Source organism: Pteropus vampyrus, unplaced genomic scaffold, assembly GCF_000151845.1.
Source record: "Pteropus vampyrus isolate Shadow unplaced genomic scaffold, Pvam_2.0 Scaffold54, whole genome shotgun sequence".
Classification (NCBI taxonomy): domain Eukaryota; kingdom Metazoa; phylum Chordata; class Mammalia; order Chiroptera; family Pteropodidae; genus Pteropus; species Pteropus vampyrus.
The window spans coordinates 7,644,362-7,661,436 of NW_011888835.1; the positions used below are offsets into that span (position 1 = coordinate 7,644,362).

The following is a 17,075-nucleotide window of genomic DNA, read 5'->3' on the forward strand; positions in this document are numbered from 1 at the left end:
TGAAGTGTGTTCAGTAATGGAAAGCAATTATTCATGAAATCCAAGGAAGAAGAAGAAGGAGAAAGAGAAAGAGGAGGAGGAAAGGAAGAAGAAGAAGAAGAAGAGGAGGAGGAGGAGGCGGAGGAAGAAGAGGAGGAATAGGAGGAGGAGGAGGAGGAGGAGGAAAAGAAGCAGCAGCAGCAGCAGCTCCCCTTTGGGAATCTATTAACAGAACGGGAACTTAAAGTATACAAATGCACATCCTTTTGTTTTTAGTCATATCCAGACCCTGTATGTAATTACTGCTTCAATATTATAAAGTAGAGATAGCCTCCTTTTTATTACTTAAGCACACTTCCTCAGTCTTCTCAATAAAGTCCACGATGGTAGCAGGTTCTGATTGCTTTTGATATTCAATAATTCATCCAGGCATTGTTGCACTTGGTTTGAAGATACAAAGCTGAATGAGAATCAAACTTATACCACTGAATAACTATATGACTACTACAGGACCCACGTGGCAGAGTAGACGAGATTGACGTGAAGAACTCTTGAAGAATAGTAACATGTTTATGGAAATGGGGAAAAGGCATTTGAGGGGGGATGCGAGAGGTACTTGTGCAAAGGTACAGATCAGGGGAAACTCGGTGTCTCGGGTAACAGAATTCTACAAGCCTTGTTGTGCCCTCCAGCCTTCCCCACATGCTTGAGCAGCTGCATATTAAACATGGGCCTCGCAGTGGTCCACAGCGTGTTCCCATAGGCAGGCTGATAAGCAGTCTGTGCAGAGGCTATGGCTCCTCTCCTTGCATCTTGTGGCTCAGTACTTACTCTCTCCCTACTCTTTTCTAATTCATTCCTTTGAGAAATTTCCTTCAGCCTGCATTTGAGGGCAGGGATACAGGGCCGTGCCATTAAAAAAAAATTGCTATGGATATTTTTGATCCAGTGGCTTATGGTATATTTGCCTGTAGCTGAAATCCTCATATCTGAGGAACAGCTATATGGACTCCTCAGAACTCATGGCTTTTGATGCAGAAGGTGTCTGTGCTGGATTTACCATGCAACTAATGAGGCTTCAGCTTAAGAGCCCCACCCTTGTATGGGTCCTCCTTAAGACCCTGAGAGGCGACTTAGCGGCAGGTGCACATGTCTTGGTAAAATCCAAAAAGTAAGGCATTTTAACCTCAACTGGCTAAAATAATACCTCTCAACATTTTTTAAAACTATTGTCCCCTCTTCTTGGGGGACATATTTTTTCTAATTGCTCCCCCATGGAATTTTAATACCACCCATGGGTTATTTATATATATTTGTTATGTATTGTGGTATGTGTTTATGATTTATATATTAAAAAGAGTAAGATTTCTTCCCCTCTTAAGAACTGACTTTTGCATCTTTGAGGTGATATTTTTCTCATTAAGAATGCGTGGTAGGTTCAGACTATATCTCCTGCTTCGACTTCCCTCCATCATACTTCTCCTTATAGTAGGTGGTTTTGGAAGTCGACACAAATATTTAGAGAGATAGATAAGAAGAACGTGAGTGGGGTGTTTCATCTGGACTTCATGGGATGTGTAGGTAGCTCACAGTTACTTTCATGTACAGTTAATAATTCCAATGTTGGAAGAGCTTTGAAAACTACTCCTACAACTTATTGTCCAGATCTATCCAAAGTCATGATGAAACGTGTGGAGGCTGAGATCAGATCATCATATGAATGTGTCCTGGTCCATCTAGCACGAGAAAAATGTGGATTGTGGAAAAGAAACAAGGTTTGAAATGCATAGGTCCAGAGCTAGTCTGTACAAAAAATTTTCAAATCTAACAGCTCATATGTGAAAAAGACTTTATAGAAGTAGTCTTAAATTTAACAATATCCTTAATTTACCTACATCATGATAACAAGTTTTAAAGGTAAAAGAAACTTCTTATGTTATTATTAATAGTAAAAACAAAATTCAGATTTCTGCTATAGGCCATGAGAGATTCCCCTGCACTAATCCTTTTTCTAAGAATATCTGGCAGAGTCAAGGGGGGAAAAAAAAAACGTATTTGAAGTCATGAGAGAGATGCCCAACTGAATAGGACTTTAGAGTTCATAACCTGGAGTAGAAAGGAACCACTCTAAGGTAAGTTATACATGCTGTACTTACTACTTTTCCTCTCAGATCATTCACCAATTCATACGTGAGGAAGCACTAAGAGGCTGGAGCAGAAAGTTGCTCAAACAGAATTGGTATTCAAGATCTACCAAAGTAGACTGGCCTCGAGAAATGCCACCCTTTTTTTTTAAATTTCAAAACTGAAAATTTCCAGTTAGAACTTCAGAAACTCTGAAAAACATTTAATTAAATGTTTTTAATGAATGAACATATGTTCATTCATGTTTTAAAACTCTTAGCAAACTAGAAATGGAGGAAAACATGAAATATGAGGAATATCAACAATAACAAAAGACTATTTAAAAATCGTACTCAGTAATGAGATATTGAACACTTCTCTCCTGAGCCTGGGAATGAGATGAGCACAGCCCTCATCATCAATTCTAATCAATATTATAGAAGAAGTTCCAGCCAAAGCAAAAATGCAAGAACAAGAGATAAGGGTCACAATCATTGGAAATGAAGAAATCAGTCACTATTTGCAGATGGCATGATTGCTGCACAGAAAATACAAAAGAATCTATAGATTAGCTATTATTGTGTTATTAAGTTGTTTAGATAGCTTAATATACAAAAATAAATTTTGTTTCTATATACCAGAAACAATTCTTTTATTAAAATTATTGGGGTGGCATTGTTTAATAAAATTATGTAGGTTTCAGAAACAATTTTAAATGAAATGAAAAAGATGCCATTTATTATAGCATCAAAATTATCAAATATGTAGGAATAATCACAAGAGAAATTAAAGAATATCTAAGGAAATGTAGGCAAAACTACATTCATGATTAAAATACTCAATACTGTTAAGATATCAATTCTTCCTAAATGGATCTATAGATTCAATGCTACTCAATCAACATCTCAGAAATAGTTCTCTTGAAATTTAATAAGCCAATTTAAAATTTACATGGAAATGAAAAGGACCAAAAATACCTAAAGATGATCTTGAAAAAGAAAAACAATGCTGGAAGACTTAAAACATTGAATTTAAACATTCATTATAAAGTTACAGCTATGAAGATAGTGTTAATTTAGTACAGAGACAAATAGATCAATGGAAGGATTAGAGCATGCAGAAACAGACTCCCAAATTTGATTTATGCAAAGTTGACATTACTTTGCAATGGGAAATGATGAGCCTATCAATAAATAGTGCTAAGTCAATTGAATATTCATGAATGCAGTCAAATATATGCAGCTCATAATGTATGAAAAAAATTATAGAGGTACACAATTCATTTATTAATTAAAAGGTCATGATTCGGGGTGAATTTTGTAATGTGGTGTTTGTCTATTTTTAAAATTTAGTGATTTCTTTTTATTTATTTCCTTAAAATAAGCATTCATTTTTGTAACCAATTTTTCATTTGTAATTTAGTATTATTTTTCTTAAAGAATGCTTCTTAAATTATATAAGCTTCACATAAACTTCATCATGGATCTGCTCCTGACTGTATCAGCTTCATTGAACAACTGGCTAAAGGGATGGACAGGTATAGCCAGAAAGTGGGATGTTGAACTTGAAGATTTCTGAGATGCAGCTGTGTTAGATGAGGTTAAGATTCCAAGGTTTGCCCTGAAATGGGCAGAAATGGAGAAGGAGGATAAGTCGCTGCCATTAACACATTCAAAATTTAAGAACATTTTTCAAAGAGTTATTCTAGATGTTGCATTTCCCTAGATTTAAGTGTGTCCAATCTGGATGAGACTCCAGCTAGGAGAGTTGGAGGTAATGATCTTGAGCCAAGTTTTAATCCTTTCACAGAATAAGACTAAGTAACTTGGGAGGGTGGTAGACGGCAGAGACAAGGAAGGGCTAAGAGTTTTAGTATGATTTTCTGAGCCTCGAAGTGGGTAAACTTCCACTAATGTTGGAAAAGTAACAGTCTGGGATGATAGAGTAAACTAACTTTATCTTCTTCAGGAGAATTCCTCATTCACACTCAGGTGCATATACACCTAGTGCATACATCTATCATCTTGCTCATCGTCATGGCTTATTAGTGTGTCTGTTTTGCCCTACAGACTGTGAACTTCTAGAAAGAACAAATGAATAAAGATTTATGGGTCTATTTGCTTAAATAAATAGAAGCTCTATGTGAATATCTTACTTTTTATCATTTTATCCTAATACCTATTTTATAGTAGAAAACTTCTAGATGTTGCATTAAAGATGAAAAAATGAATGGTAAATAGATGATTTCCTATGATGTAGCCCTCTTCTCTACTTATTTCTTAAGTACCACTTTCCTTTAACATCAGTTTCCACCACTGACTAAGATTTCTTTCTCCTCCAGAGATGCCATCAAAATTTATGAGCATGTCCTGGAATTTCAAAAAAATGGAGGTACAGTGTTCTGGCTCCCCTGGATTAATTTCATTTTTAATCTGTACTTTGAAATTTATTGTCCTCATTTTGTCAATGGCCCTTCTAAATTTTTCACTGACTCAGATTAATCTCAACTTTCTGAACTGACCTTAACGTTGCCACTTGCAGGAACAAGGTAGCTTTCCAAATGACAATATTTCATTTTACGAAGAAAGAATAATTTAGTATAGGTAAATTTAATTTCTTAGCAAAATAAAAGTTTTTACTTAAGTCGATAATCTTTTACAGTGAAAGCATTATGATTTTTTGATTGTTTATTTATTTACATGCAATCTCTAATTCTTCAATCTTAAGGCAGTTATTACAAACATGTTCCTTCTTGTGGGCCACAAAAAGCTTTTGTGTATGGCTTTAAAGCAGAATTTGTTTGGGGGAAGTAAACATCCTCCATCATAGCTAAGTATTTGATATGTTTTTGTTTATCATAACTCTGATTTAGGAGGCAGAAGCTAACACTGGTTGTACTTCCTCTATGAGTTAAGCGTAGAGACGATTATAATAAGATGACATTATCTACTCCATCCTCCTAATGATCTTATGATTTTAGATACCATTATTTCCACTTTAAAATGAGAAACTGGAGGCTTAGAGACATTAAGTAATCTGTCCACGTCTAGCTAATAAGTAGCAGAGCCAGGATTCGAGTCCTGGTTTTTCAGACTTCTACAGTCTTTCACTCTATCACACTGTTTTGACCTTTCCATCTGTAAAAAAGGAAAGGAATTTATGTCAAAATACTGGAAAGTAATCGCAGGGCTTACACTTTTTCATATTTAAAAAAAAAAAAGAGTTAATTGTTAATTCAAGAATCCTTTCCCCACACTACTGAGACCCAGCTAAAGAAAGGCTCTCGCTTCAGTGAAGGCTTCTATACTTGGATCCACAGCCATCTTTGCTGTCTCCAGATACCTGCCAGGCAGGCATTTTCTTCATTTTACTGTTAATACGTGAGAGGGATAGTGCTGTGACTCCCTTATGTGTGCTTTGTTTTTCTTAAAAAACCGTCATTTTTCCAAAGCAAATATTTTATTTATACTTGTTTTATGTCCATCATTTGGGCTTAGCTGAGAACTAGGATCATAGCAGAACTAGAAACAATTTTCATTCCATATTGAATTGAAATAGGTTCACATATTTAAAAAATACACTTTTTGAAAATAATTTAAATATTAAGCCATATTCATATGACCTTTCAAGTCCATATTGTTTTTGGTGGTGACGAGGACTGTCAGTCCTTTCGATTTTTGATAATATTTTTTGAATACTTTGTTTTCCTTCATTAAATCATTAGTTAACTCATTTGGGAAGCACCAGGAAACTGGGGAGTCAGAGATAGCTGGGTTTCAGCACCAGGAGTGACATTGAATTGCTGGATGTTATTGAGCATCTAATTTTGCCTTTCAGATCCTCAGTCTCCTCAGTAGTAGAATAAAGATAATGATAGTATCTAGCTCACTGCGTTTAATATAATATCTATATGTATCTAAACATTATAATGATAATATATATAAAGTTTCTAGAACAGCACTGGGCAAATAATTGGCACTTAGCAAATCTATATTCCCTTTCTTCCACTAATGTATTCTCAAAATCCATTCTTATCTCTTACAATTTACGTATAAGGGATGAAGAATTTGCAGGACACAACTTAAGTATGAGTAGGTCAGTCTCCCTCATCAGGGCGATCGGCATATTTCCATGCTTTTTTTCCCAGCTGCACGTGATCTCCCACCTTGCTCCCATCTCCCCCCACCTGCTGAAGATTTCATAACCGAGCAGCAGCGTCACCTCCTCAGGAGAGCCTTGCTTCATTCTTCCAGCTAAAGCACGCTCCTAGCTTTCTCCCAGAGTACGTCATCTCCATTCCAGGTCTTTCCTGCAACGTTTGTAGCATTCTGTTGCCATAGAGTTTTTGCTATGGTCTCATTTCATTCAAGTACAAGTTCTGAGGTGTCTTCCTAGTATTTAAAATACATTCTGGGTTTCGAGGACCTCCTCCTTCTGTCTGGGGAGCTAGCTTATGAATGTCTGGCATCACATGGGTCACTTTGGAAAGGCCTGGCAAATCCTTGGGGCCCCAGCAGGCATGCCCTTCTGGAAGATCGTTCAGGGCTCGTAATAAAGCACGTTCAGTACGTTCAGGGCTCGTAATAAAGCACTCAGCAAAACTGTCCAGTGGCAGTTACCAGCAATATGTGGTTTTCGAGCACTTGAAATATGGCTCGTCCAACTGAGATTTGTTGTAAGTATAAATATGTACATTAAATTCTGAAGACCGAATACCAAAAAAAGAATATATTATATCCCATTAATAATTTTTATATTGATTACTTATTGAAATGACAACATGTTAAATATATTGAGTTAAATAAAATATATTATTAATTTTTTTAAAAAAAGGATTCAGCAGCGATGAAGAGAATAGTTAATGGGCAGGCAACACAGGACACGCACTGGGTTTTGGAGAGGCTCTCGTTTTTTCCCTTTCTGTGGTTAAAGATGGAGTTAGGCAGAACCTCAGTGCTGACTCTGTTCCCCTCAGGTCATATACCTCGTTCCCTGGCCACACCAAACTCCTACTAGGGAAAGCCACATACTCTTCTCTAGCCCGGATGACCTTCATCCTGTATTTATCCCTTCTCAGTCCTTCTTTTTCTGTTTTCAGATCACCATTGAAGCATAAACTCTTTTTTACTTCTATCAGAGTCTTCTCTTTTGATTCTCAAAAACTTCAGCTGAACATTTTCTCCTGTAAATCAAAAAGTTTGCTTTCCATTATTATGTCTGATGTGGGCTTCAAGAGCTTATTTTGAAGTTAAAAAAAAAAAAATCAACATCTTTTTTCTCTCCGCTTTAATAATTCTGATTCTCTGAGAATTATTTTGTGGATGCCTTTGACTAAATAAAAAATTGGTCACATGCAAAGAAGAGTAGAAAGGAAAATTATCAAGGTTGATATTTTGGTGTAATATATTTGACACAACTTTATATTAGAGATTTTTGCACATATCGCATCTCTTCTAAAAATATGTAAAATGCTTTCAAGTCAGAAGTTTAATCTTGTCTCTATATCCTCTCAAAGTGCCAAGCCTTTTGTCTTGCACAGAGTAAGTAAATAGTAAATATTTGTTGAATTAAGTTGAAAAAGCACAATACATGATTTTGAAAATCCAAGGGCAAAGCCACAGGGAAGAATTTGGGTGCATAATAAACCCACAGGCACTGCAAGGTGTTAATCAATTGATCTATATATACAAAACAATGGTACTTTTAAAACCGAAAAACATGCAGAGAATTGTATTAGCCTTGTTCAGAAGGCCACATTATAAACATAGTTATTAAGATAGGTGATGGAAATTAAAATGTTTGTTATACATTCTCCTGAAATTCTACATTTAATCTAAATCACTTATGACTTGTTTGATTAGATGTACCTATGTGACCAACTCAAATTCAATTATTTATGTAAAACTAAAGAATACTACTTGGAGATATTGTGAATAAAATTTAAAAACTCTTTCCTCTGATTTTAGCTACATAAGGTATTGTCTGTCTGAAATGATTCACCATTTTATTTAATTGTTCTTTTTGTGGCTCTTGTTTTTATTCAGGGGACAAAGGAGAAAAGGGTTTGCCTGGGATTCCTGGAGGAAAAGGCAAAGCAGGTATGACAGCTCATTTTTCTCATTAGTTTCTGGCATTATTCCAAATGTAGTCATCTCAAAGATAGATATTTTTTAATGGAAAACAAGAACCCTTTGAGTATGCTTAACTTTATTTTACTGGGGTATAGGAAAGGGAAGAAGGTAACTTTCCTTTTCATTTGCTGATGACTTTCCAAGCCCTGGGGAAGGGGATGATGGCACATTCCATCTTGGGCCTATTTATTTCGAGGAGGCAAACCAGCACAACAGGAAGCAGCCCTCATTCTCCTAGACCTAGAGGAAAATCCCCCATGGCCTCAGCAACAGGACTGTGTCAGCATGCCTTACATTCCACCAGCATCTCAACCATGTACTGGCCAGCAGTTTGCCAGAAGCAAACTGGCCAGGTGCAAGAAGGCCCCGTAGTTATAGAACCTTCTCTCTGAGGGCCAGGGAGATTCTCCCTGAGCACTGAGAGTTTTATTTCCAGTGCTGTATGCAGAGTAAGAAAGTAAGTTGTTTTAGTGGCCTTCACTTGTTTCTGTCTACAGGGATACAGTGAAGATGAATTCTAAGAGCTGTTTTAAATTCCTTATATTTAACTGAAAAATAAAGCCACATTCCCCCGCCTCCCCCCCTTTGGCTAATAATCTTCTTTTCACTTTTGAACCACTTAAGAAAAAAGCAAACAAATGGTGTCATGAAGCAGCCGTTCAACAGAAACAATGGAATCATTTGAATTTCACATCATTTTCCTTACGATTTCTTCTTTGTCACAGTAAAAGTAGGTAGTTGAAAAAGGTATATGAGCTGAAGGGAATGAATGGCAGAAATTAAAATCATAGTTAATCCATAAATAGGATAACTGCTTCTTGAAATTGTAAGTTGGATCTATTCACAGGATTTAAACTTAGTCCTTGAAACATTCAAGCTTTACTCCAAACGAATCATCAGAATTAACATTTTATTTCAGCATGAAAGGTTTCTCCTGTCCTGGGGAGGTTGTGTGTGGGTGACCAGTGCAGTAACAGAAGAGAAAGCTGGCTAGAAATATGTTTTAAGAAAGCTGTAAACACTTGAGTATGAGATTGGGAAGTCACGTCCTGCGTGTAACAAAAATGCCAAATGGTTCACAATAGGTGTGCAGTGGTTTTGCATATTTACTCTTTTTTAAAAAAAAAATATGGCTTAGAATTGTTTTAAGTCATTCAAAATATTTTAAAAGATATTTTCTGAATTCATAAAGACACTATAAATTGGAAACTTAGTTTCAAATACAAGATTAAAAGTATAGCAATTCACAGAGAGACATAGCCAGACTAGAAAAAGATAATAAGTACTGGGAAGAGAGTGCTGGTTCCTTTCTGCATGTGTTTCAACATGAATTCACAGCTTTTGTCATTTCAAAGGTACTGTCTGTGATTGTGGGAGGTACCGAAAAGTTGTTGGGCAGCTGGATATTAGCGTTGCTCGCCTCAAGACATCTATGAAGTTCGTCAAGAATGGTGAGTATCTTCTCTTTTGCTTTGTGTTATTTATGTATCGATTTAGTGTCCTTCAAGTTTACAATTCTAATATTCCTAGCAGAAGATACCTCGGGTAGGGCCAGGGACTACTGAGATAGTGTCACCAGATTAAAAGGCCTTCAAAATGCTAATTATCTGCTCCAACTTCAGGACACTTCGGGTCCACTACGTATGTTCATACATGCTGCCCTGACTCTGTGCAGGAAAAGCTACCCTCTGGAGAGAGGGGAATGGTGAAAAGGGCAGAGTTTGGCAAGCCATGCTTGAGGAATAGGAAGAGACAGAAAGAGTCAGACAGAGCTAGCATCTCAAAAAATAAAAGTAATAAATAAAAAAATAACGACTTTCTTAAGTCTTGGAATAATAATTGTTATTATATAGGTGCTGCGATTAACCTGAAGCTTAGTGAGATTAACTTGCCCATAGATACAGAGCTAATAAACTAGAGCAGAGATCTCGATACAGGCCTTGCTGATTCTTCTACTCTCAGTACAAATCAATAGGGACATTATGCGTTTCTCTAAATGTTGCCACTTTTCATTTTAGTCATTTTTGTTATCCTTTGTCTATTTCCCCTTTATAGTTATCATTAAAGCCCTTAAAATGGGACTTAGATGCTCTCTTCTGAAACACTATGAATGAGGGAAATATTGTAGTTAATGTTACGGTTGGTTCCATTTTGTTGTACTTTCATTTGTCATAACCCAGCTATATTTGTTGTACATTATTAGGAGCACAGAGATGCCCTTTTGTGTTCATCCTCATCTTGTAATATAGAAGCACAGGAAATGCTTGATATTAACTAACTACCCTAATTATAGTTCTGGTTATAACCCACACACAGGATGCTGTCTCTAACACGGCATAGACTCTCGTAAATCAAACAGACCCTAGAAGTTCAACATTGAGCAATAGTTCTTAACATTTGAGCAGTCACAAATTTCTTTGTGAATTTTAATTGATGAACCCTTAAAAAGTATACGTAGACAAAACATGAATACCATATTATGACCTCAGGTTGATTCTGAGTCCGCGTTTCTGTTTTGAAGCTTACTCAGTAGCTCAGTCTACTTCATGTACTTGGAGTGAAGTGTAGACAGTCTCGATCGATGTGCATGTTCACAGCCCAGGAATTTGGCACAAAGTGGAAAAACTTCGGAATTATTCCCATATCAGTTCAATAAGCTTTTATCATCCCTCGTGATGTTAAAAGCATCAAGTCAAAGATGTGGTCATTGTCCTCAAAATGTTCACCATTTAGTAGAAAAGATACACAAACGTTAGAGCAGAATGTGTCACGTGCCATGAAGTGGAAGGGACAATAGAAACGTAGGGGACAGGAGCCCCCAGTGTCTGTTCAGCATTGGAAAGGCGCCTATGGGAGAAAACGCTTCCACCGAGCTCTGAAGGATGGATTGGAGTTTGCCAGGTAGAGGAGCAGTGAGACGAATTTCCAGGCACGAAAGACATCGAAGGGAAAGAGAGAAGGGCCTGTTCATGGGACTGTAAGTACGGCCGAAGCATAAACAAGGATGGAAACAGTCTGAGACGAGCTGAGTGGCAGTTCATATAACAAGTCTGTCAAAGCAGCTTTCTGCTTCAGAGTTCTGTGGGAAGTTAATAAAGAATGGCAGGGAGGGCAGACGGGAGAAGTTTGTTCTCCGTTTGAAAACTAGAAAGGTGGAGAATATATCAAACCAGTGCTTACCTCCTAACAGGGCCTTGCAAAATAGTTATCGAATATTGAATAAATGAAATCCAGCAATATTATATACTTGTCTTGTCCCCTACTGAGATACATAATTGCCCTCATCTTTTCCTCTCTGCAAAGTCATAGCAGGGATTAGAGAAACCGAAGAGAAATTCTACTACATCGTGCAGGAGGAGAAGAACTACAGGGAATCCTTGACCCACTGCCGGATCCGGGGTGGGATGCTGGCCATGCCGAAGGACGAAGCTGCCAACACACTCATCGCCGACTATGTCGCCAAGAGTGGCTTCTTCCGGGTCTTCATTGGGGTGAACGACCTCGAGAGGGAGGGGCAGTATGTGTTCACGGACAACACTCCACTGCAGAACTACAGCAACTGGAAGGAGGGCGAGCCCAGCGACCCCTACGGGCAGGAGGACTGCGTAGAAATGCTGAGCTCGGGCAGGTGGAATGACACCGAGTGCCATCTTACCATGTACTTTGTCTGCGAGTTTGTCAAGAAGAAAAAGTAACTTCCCTCATACTACACATCTGTTATTCCCCGTGCCTACCACTGCAGTTCTTTTTATCCGTCCTTTTCTTCCTAGTCATACTACATTTGTTCTGCCTCAACATTTGTTCTGCCTCAAGACAAGTGGGAAACGCTAAACTGAGGTTTGGAATGTCCATTGCCATGCTCTCCGGTGACAATTTTGAACATTTTTATACACGGTATATTGTTGAGCCAATAGTCCACTAAGTGACATGGGTCCCAAGAGCGAGTTTGAATTACTAGTTGTGTGGGAGGTGGTTGTCTACGTCTCAAAGAAAATGTTCTCTTAGCATTTGCCCTGCCCCCTTTCCCTAGAGCCCTAAACCTCTCTCTAACTGGCACAGTGGCTCATTGGACAGCTGGTTGGTGATGACTAGGGTGACCCATGCTTGCCCAAAGTCAGACATGTAGCGGGGGCCTTCTGTTAGAAGTGTCAAGATATTATCTTTCTTTGAATCCAAGGCCCCATTTTCTCTGGCCAGGCACCCATCACCACAGCCACAGTTGCAAGGTTCTCTTGTTCACACAACCATAGAAACACTTTCAACTCCAACCTCTACATGACAAACTTCTACCCCTGTGACCTGCCCCAGACAATATGGAATCACGCACACTACTGTTGTGCTTCTGATCTATAATCTTCACTGAAGAACATCAAGCACTTGGCCCCATCTCTGTAGGCCCACAACTTAATCCCAGGCCGCCAGATAATTAATTCTGATTTGAGGAAAAAGGAACTTTAAAAAGGAAAAAAAAAAAAGGGTTTGTTTCCAAACAATATTATTTATAATCTTCCTGCTAAATTGCCCTCTGCTATTAGTATGGCTCCATTTTCCCTCGTCTTAAGTTTACCCATATCAATGTGACTCCTTTAGGCATGGAGAATGAGGGTTGGGGTTTGTGAAGCCTTCGGAAAACTATAGAAGCTTCAAGGTGCTCCCAATATCAAGTCTCTGAGTTCCCTGCCTCTAATATGTCACTCATGGTGACATTTCTCAGCAGGCCCTTTACTTTTCATAACTGTGTTGTAAAATCTCCATACCAGAGATGCCCTCTCTAGTACCCTGACATCACAGGAATGTGTCAGGCGTGGAGTTTGGAACATGCCTAGGACTTGCATTCACTGAGCTGATGAAATTCACTTTGAACTGCAGATCAAACCTCTAAGCAGCTTTCATTTGGAATTTAAAAATAAACAGTTCAACAAAACTCTAGATTATCCCCTTTTAAACTGCTACTCCAGTTATAGTTTGAGACATATGATTAAAATGCTGGCAAAATGGTTAATGAACTTAGAGAAACAGATCAACAACATATGTTCACCTTAAACCATCTGTTCATGATTTCACCCATGACTAACTCGTTATGAGATAGGATTTAATTAGTTTATTTCTGTGAGTTTAACGAGGGTCACAAACTCAAGTGCTACAGGGGCCATACAGATGACAGAAATAAATGAAGTGGAACAGGTGGAGACCCTAGTACCCCAAAAACGGCTTGCCCATCTAAAAGAACCAGCTGCTCCTCAGTGGCTGCTATTTTTGCCATGGAAGACCCAATGTCGCTACATGCTCTGATATTTCAAGAGAAATCAGAGAGCTGCAACTTTAGAAGATATCTTTATATTTTTAAATATTGGCATCTAATCAGTTTTTAACCCAAATTTTAAGTCATGCAAAAACAGTCTGCTAGCCTAAATCATGACCTTTCCATTTCTCACCTCTCTGGGAAAGTTCTGAAGGTTTTAGCCATATCAAATGACATTAAGATACAATGACATCAAAGTCAAGATCTCTCATTAATACCTCATTCAGTCAGCTCAATGCAGGCATTTGTTCAATGTTTGCCATTCATCAAGTTAATAAACTAGTTACTTTATTCAGACTTTTGAGGCTGTGCCATAGGCTATTTTGAAGGCAGGGCAGTTTAATAAAAGTTACAAAGAGGATACCATATTAAAACCAGTATCTTTGGGTAGAATGCCTGCCAAGAACATGAGGAAAAAGAATCTAGAAACACTTAGAAGAAAAGAAAAGGAAAAGAGGGAGAGAGAGATGAATAGTAAACATCACATAAGATCTCCACTAGGATCCATATTCTGATTTGTTCTGAGACCCCACAGGATGAAGGTTTATTGAGTGGATTGTAAGTTCTATTATTATTTCTATTATGATTATTATAATAATAATAACATTTTTTCCCATGACTCACCTTTGCTGCCAATGCTTCCAAGAGAAGATGACAGAGCTTCAAAGAATAGGATTCATTCTGCAACCTTTCCTGGAAGAAATTTTGAAGGCACTACACACTTAATTAGATCTATTATAAAATTTACTTTGCGTTCTACAAAATAAACACCTTTTCATATCATTTTTCATGTGATCCTGATAAACTTTGTGAAGTACACAGGGCTGACATTTTAACTGCCATTTTCCCAATAAGAATACTGAGACCCAAGGAAGCAAAGTAATTTACCAGAATTAAACCATTTGGGGGAAAAAAGCCAAGGCAGTGTTCTCTCCAGCTTCTGTTTATTGCTCTTATATTGAATAGAAGTTCATCCACGATTCCCTCATGATAACAGAGGCTCAAATAATGTCTCTTGATTACTTTCCAAAGATAAAGATTAGGATTAATGGAGACGCTGGGGATTCAGAAACTTACCTTACGAATATGGTGTTCGCTGGTTTATTTTTCATTCATGAATGTCTATACGCGGCCTTAGTGTTGAGGAGGTGACTTAGTACAGCATCACTACAGTTTTTCAGATAACTACAGCTATAGAGAAAGCCATGCAGATATATGATAATCAACATTTGCCCCAAATAAAATGACCACAAAACTTTTTGCCCCATAAAAGAACTCACTAGAGAATTCCCTTAAATAATTAGCATTTAAAATCAATTTTATTCTCAAAAGTTGAATTTATATTCAACTTTTCAGTTACAATCTAGACACTGTCCAAGGATGACATAAAGGCTGCAGAAGAAAATTTAATAATGTATTCACAATCTCACAGCACAGCCTTATCAAAGCAACATATTCTATAACCAGGCAAGAAGAAATATCTTATGTCCAGAGGCATTGCCCAAACACTGTAGAAAGGTGCACATCCTGTATTGAGAGAGATATAACAACCATGGATTAAGCTTTGGACAACTCACCCACAAAAATGGCTACCATTTAAAAAAAAAACATATTTTGTCCTGCTTAGATCTGTGTTATCCAAATATGAGCTAATTTGATTATTAACCAATTAATTTTTACCTCTGGATAGTGTACCTTTAGACAATAAGACATCTGTGGAATAGGAAAAGTTAATTAAACAGTAACGCCCACTGCATCATCAACAGATGAGACAAAATGTTTGCAGGTATTATCTCTGATGAGAGAATCACGATTGGATTCCATGTGAGGTTACACAGGTTTGAGTGTATCACTTTGAAATTAAAAATCTAGGTCTGAAGTCATGACTACTTTGAATTTCAATGTCAACTGAGCCACTTACTAGCCCTATTAGAGAAACAATTTCCATACTCTCAGTCTTGTTTTTCAAATCTGTATATAGTTCCTCCTTCCAGAGTGTTGTGATAATAAAGGACGTAATATATAATGAGGCTAGACTTGTTATATGTATACAATAAAACAGCCATTACTACTGGCTACATGTTGAAAGGAAACAAGACATATTTTAAAATAAATAAAAAATTACTTTAAAAAATGTGTATATGGCATGTATACTATATATGTTTATATACACACATATAGGTGTATATAAACATATGTGTGTGTGTGTGCGTGTGTGTATATATATATACACACCTATATGTGTGTGTGCATCTGTGTTTGTATACATGGGAAGGTAACTTTTTTAATACTCATTTATCTTTAGGGCAGCGAATAAATCTGCCATTTTGGGCTGCTGATATGAATTAGAGCTGAGGTTCATAACTAGATATGTTTGATTCTGAAACCATCTATGCTGTCTCTAAGACGCAGTTCCTCTGAACCTGTGTTTAGCACATAAAAAGTAACCATATTTTAAACTTAAAAATAAAACCATTGACTTGTATTACCTTGAGATCATAAGGCCTTTATACTCTAGCTAAATTCTTTAAAATTTGAGGGAGAAAAGAGTCATGTCCTTTTGAATGGAGATTAAAGGAAAGGAATACATAGAAATTGTATACATAAATCTTTTTAAGAACAGTGGACTTTCTGTTATTGCACCGCTAACAGATGGTCATGCAGTTCAGATATGAACATTTTTGGTAATTTGCTAATCTCATTATAATGTTTTCCTTATAGCGAGCATCTCTCTAATTTCTACCCACTGTCCTGCCTTTTGTTGTTTATAACTGTGAGAGGTCTGGCCCTGAGACAAGCTGGGACAGGCTCCTAACGAAAGTACAGACAGGTCAGGGAACAATGTCCTCACTGTGGGATGGTTACTAAGGTGGATGTCCAGCTTTATACATCTCTCTAAACCTAGATAGAAAGTCCCATATCCACTGAATTCAAATTTTGAACTGGTAAAGACATGAGAGGCACAGATATAGAGCATAAATAGTATTTGCAGTCATGTGGGGCATCTCAATCATAAATAATCTTTTTATTAAGGGGGTACAAGATGAATAGGGTTCAACTGCCAGGGGAGGAGGCTGTTAAGAGGTAGACAGTTTGGTAAGGCCCCATTGAGATGGTTCAGGGCAGGTGTCCAGTGCCAGTGGGAGAATGAAGTCAAAATGAGAGTCTCGTGCATGAAGCTACGTGGTAAACAATTGGTTTAGGTCAATAGCAGAGTTCATTAACTCATTAATTCATCAAATATATTTGTGGAGCATTTAATATGTGTTAAGTGGCAGTATGATAAGGGCTGGAGAAGCAATGGAAATGAAGACATCAGGTTTCTAGCCAGGCAGAACTCCCCTCAGGCTCTTTAAACATCCAGCCTACACACTGAGCCCCAAGATTTAATTTATTGTCAGGAATGAAATCTATAAACACTCTATTTTGATACCTCCTTCCTCTTCAAAATAACACCTCTTCAGAGATTTACTGAAATAAATTACATAGGACAATTTTTTTAAAAAGTACCACATTACCCTTTCTTGAAGAGCAACGCC

At 37.4% G+C, this 17,075-nt stretch overlaps 1 protein-coding gene across 1 annotated transcript in view; it reads left to right on the forward strand.

The window, feature by feature from the left end:
* COLEC10 (collectin subfamily member 10) overlaps window positions 1–12,086 on the forward strand; it is a 34,861-nt gene extending 22,775 nt beyond the window's left edge. The window contains exons 4-6 of the mRNA XM_011360379.1: window positions 8,148–8,201; window positions 9,590–9,685; window positions 11,538–12,086. Coding sequence (XP_011358681.1) covers window positions 8,148–8,201; window positions 9,590–9,685; window positions 11,538–11,929 — 542 coding nt within the window. The 3' untranslated portion in view covers window positions 11,930–12,086. The remainder of the gene's footprint in view (window positions 1–8,147; window positions 8,202–9,589; window positions 9,686–11,537) is intronic.
* The last annotated feature ends 4,989 nt before the right edge of the window (window positions 12,087–17,075 follow it).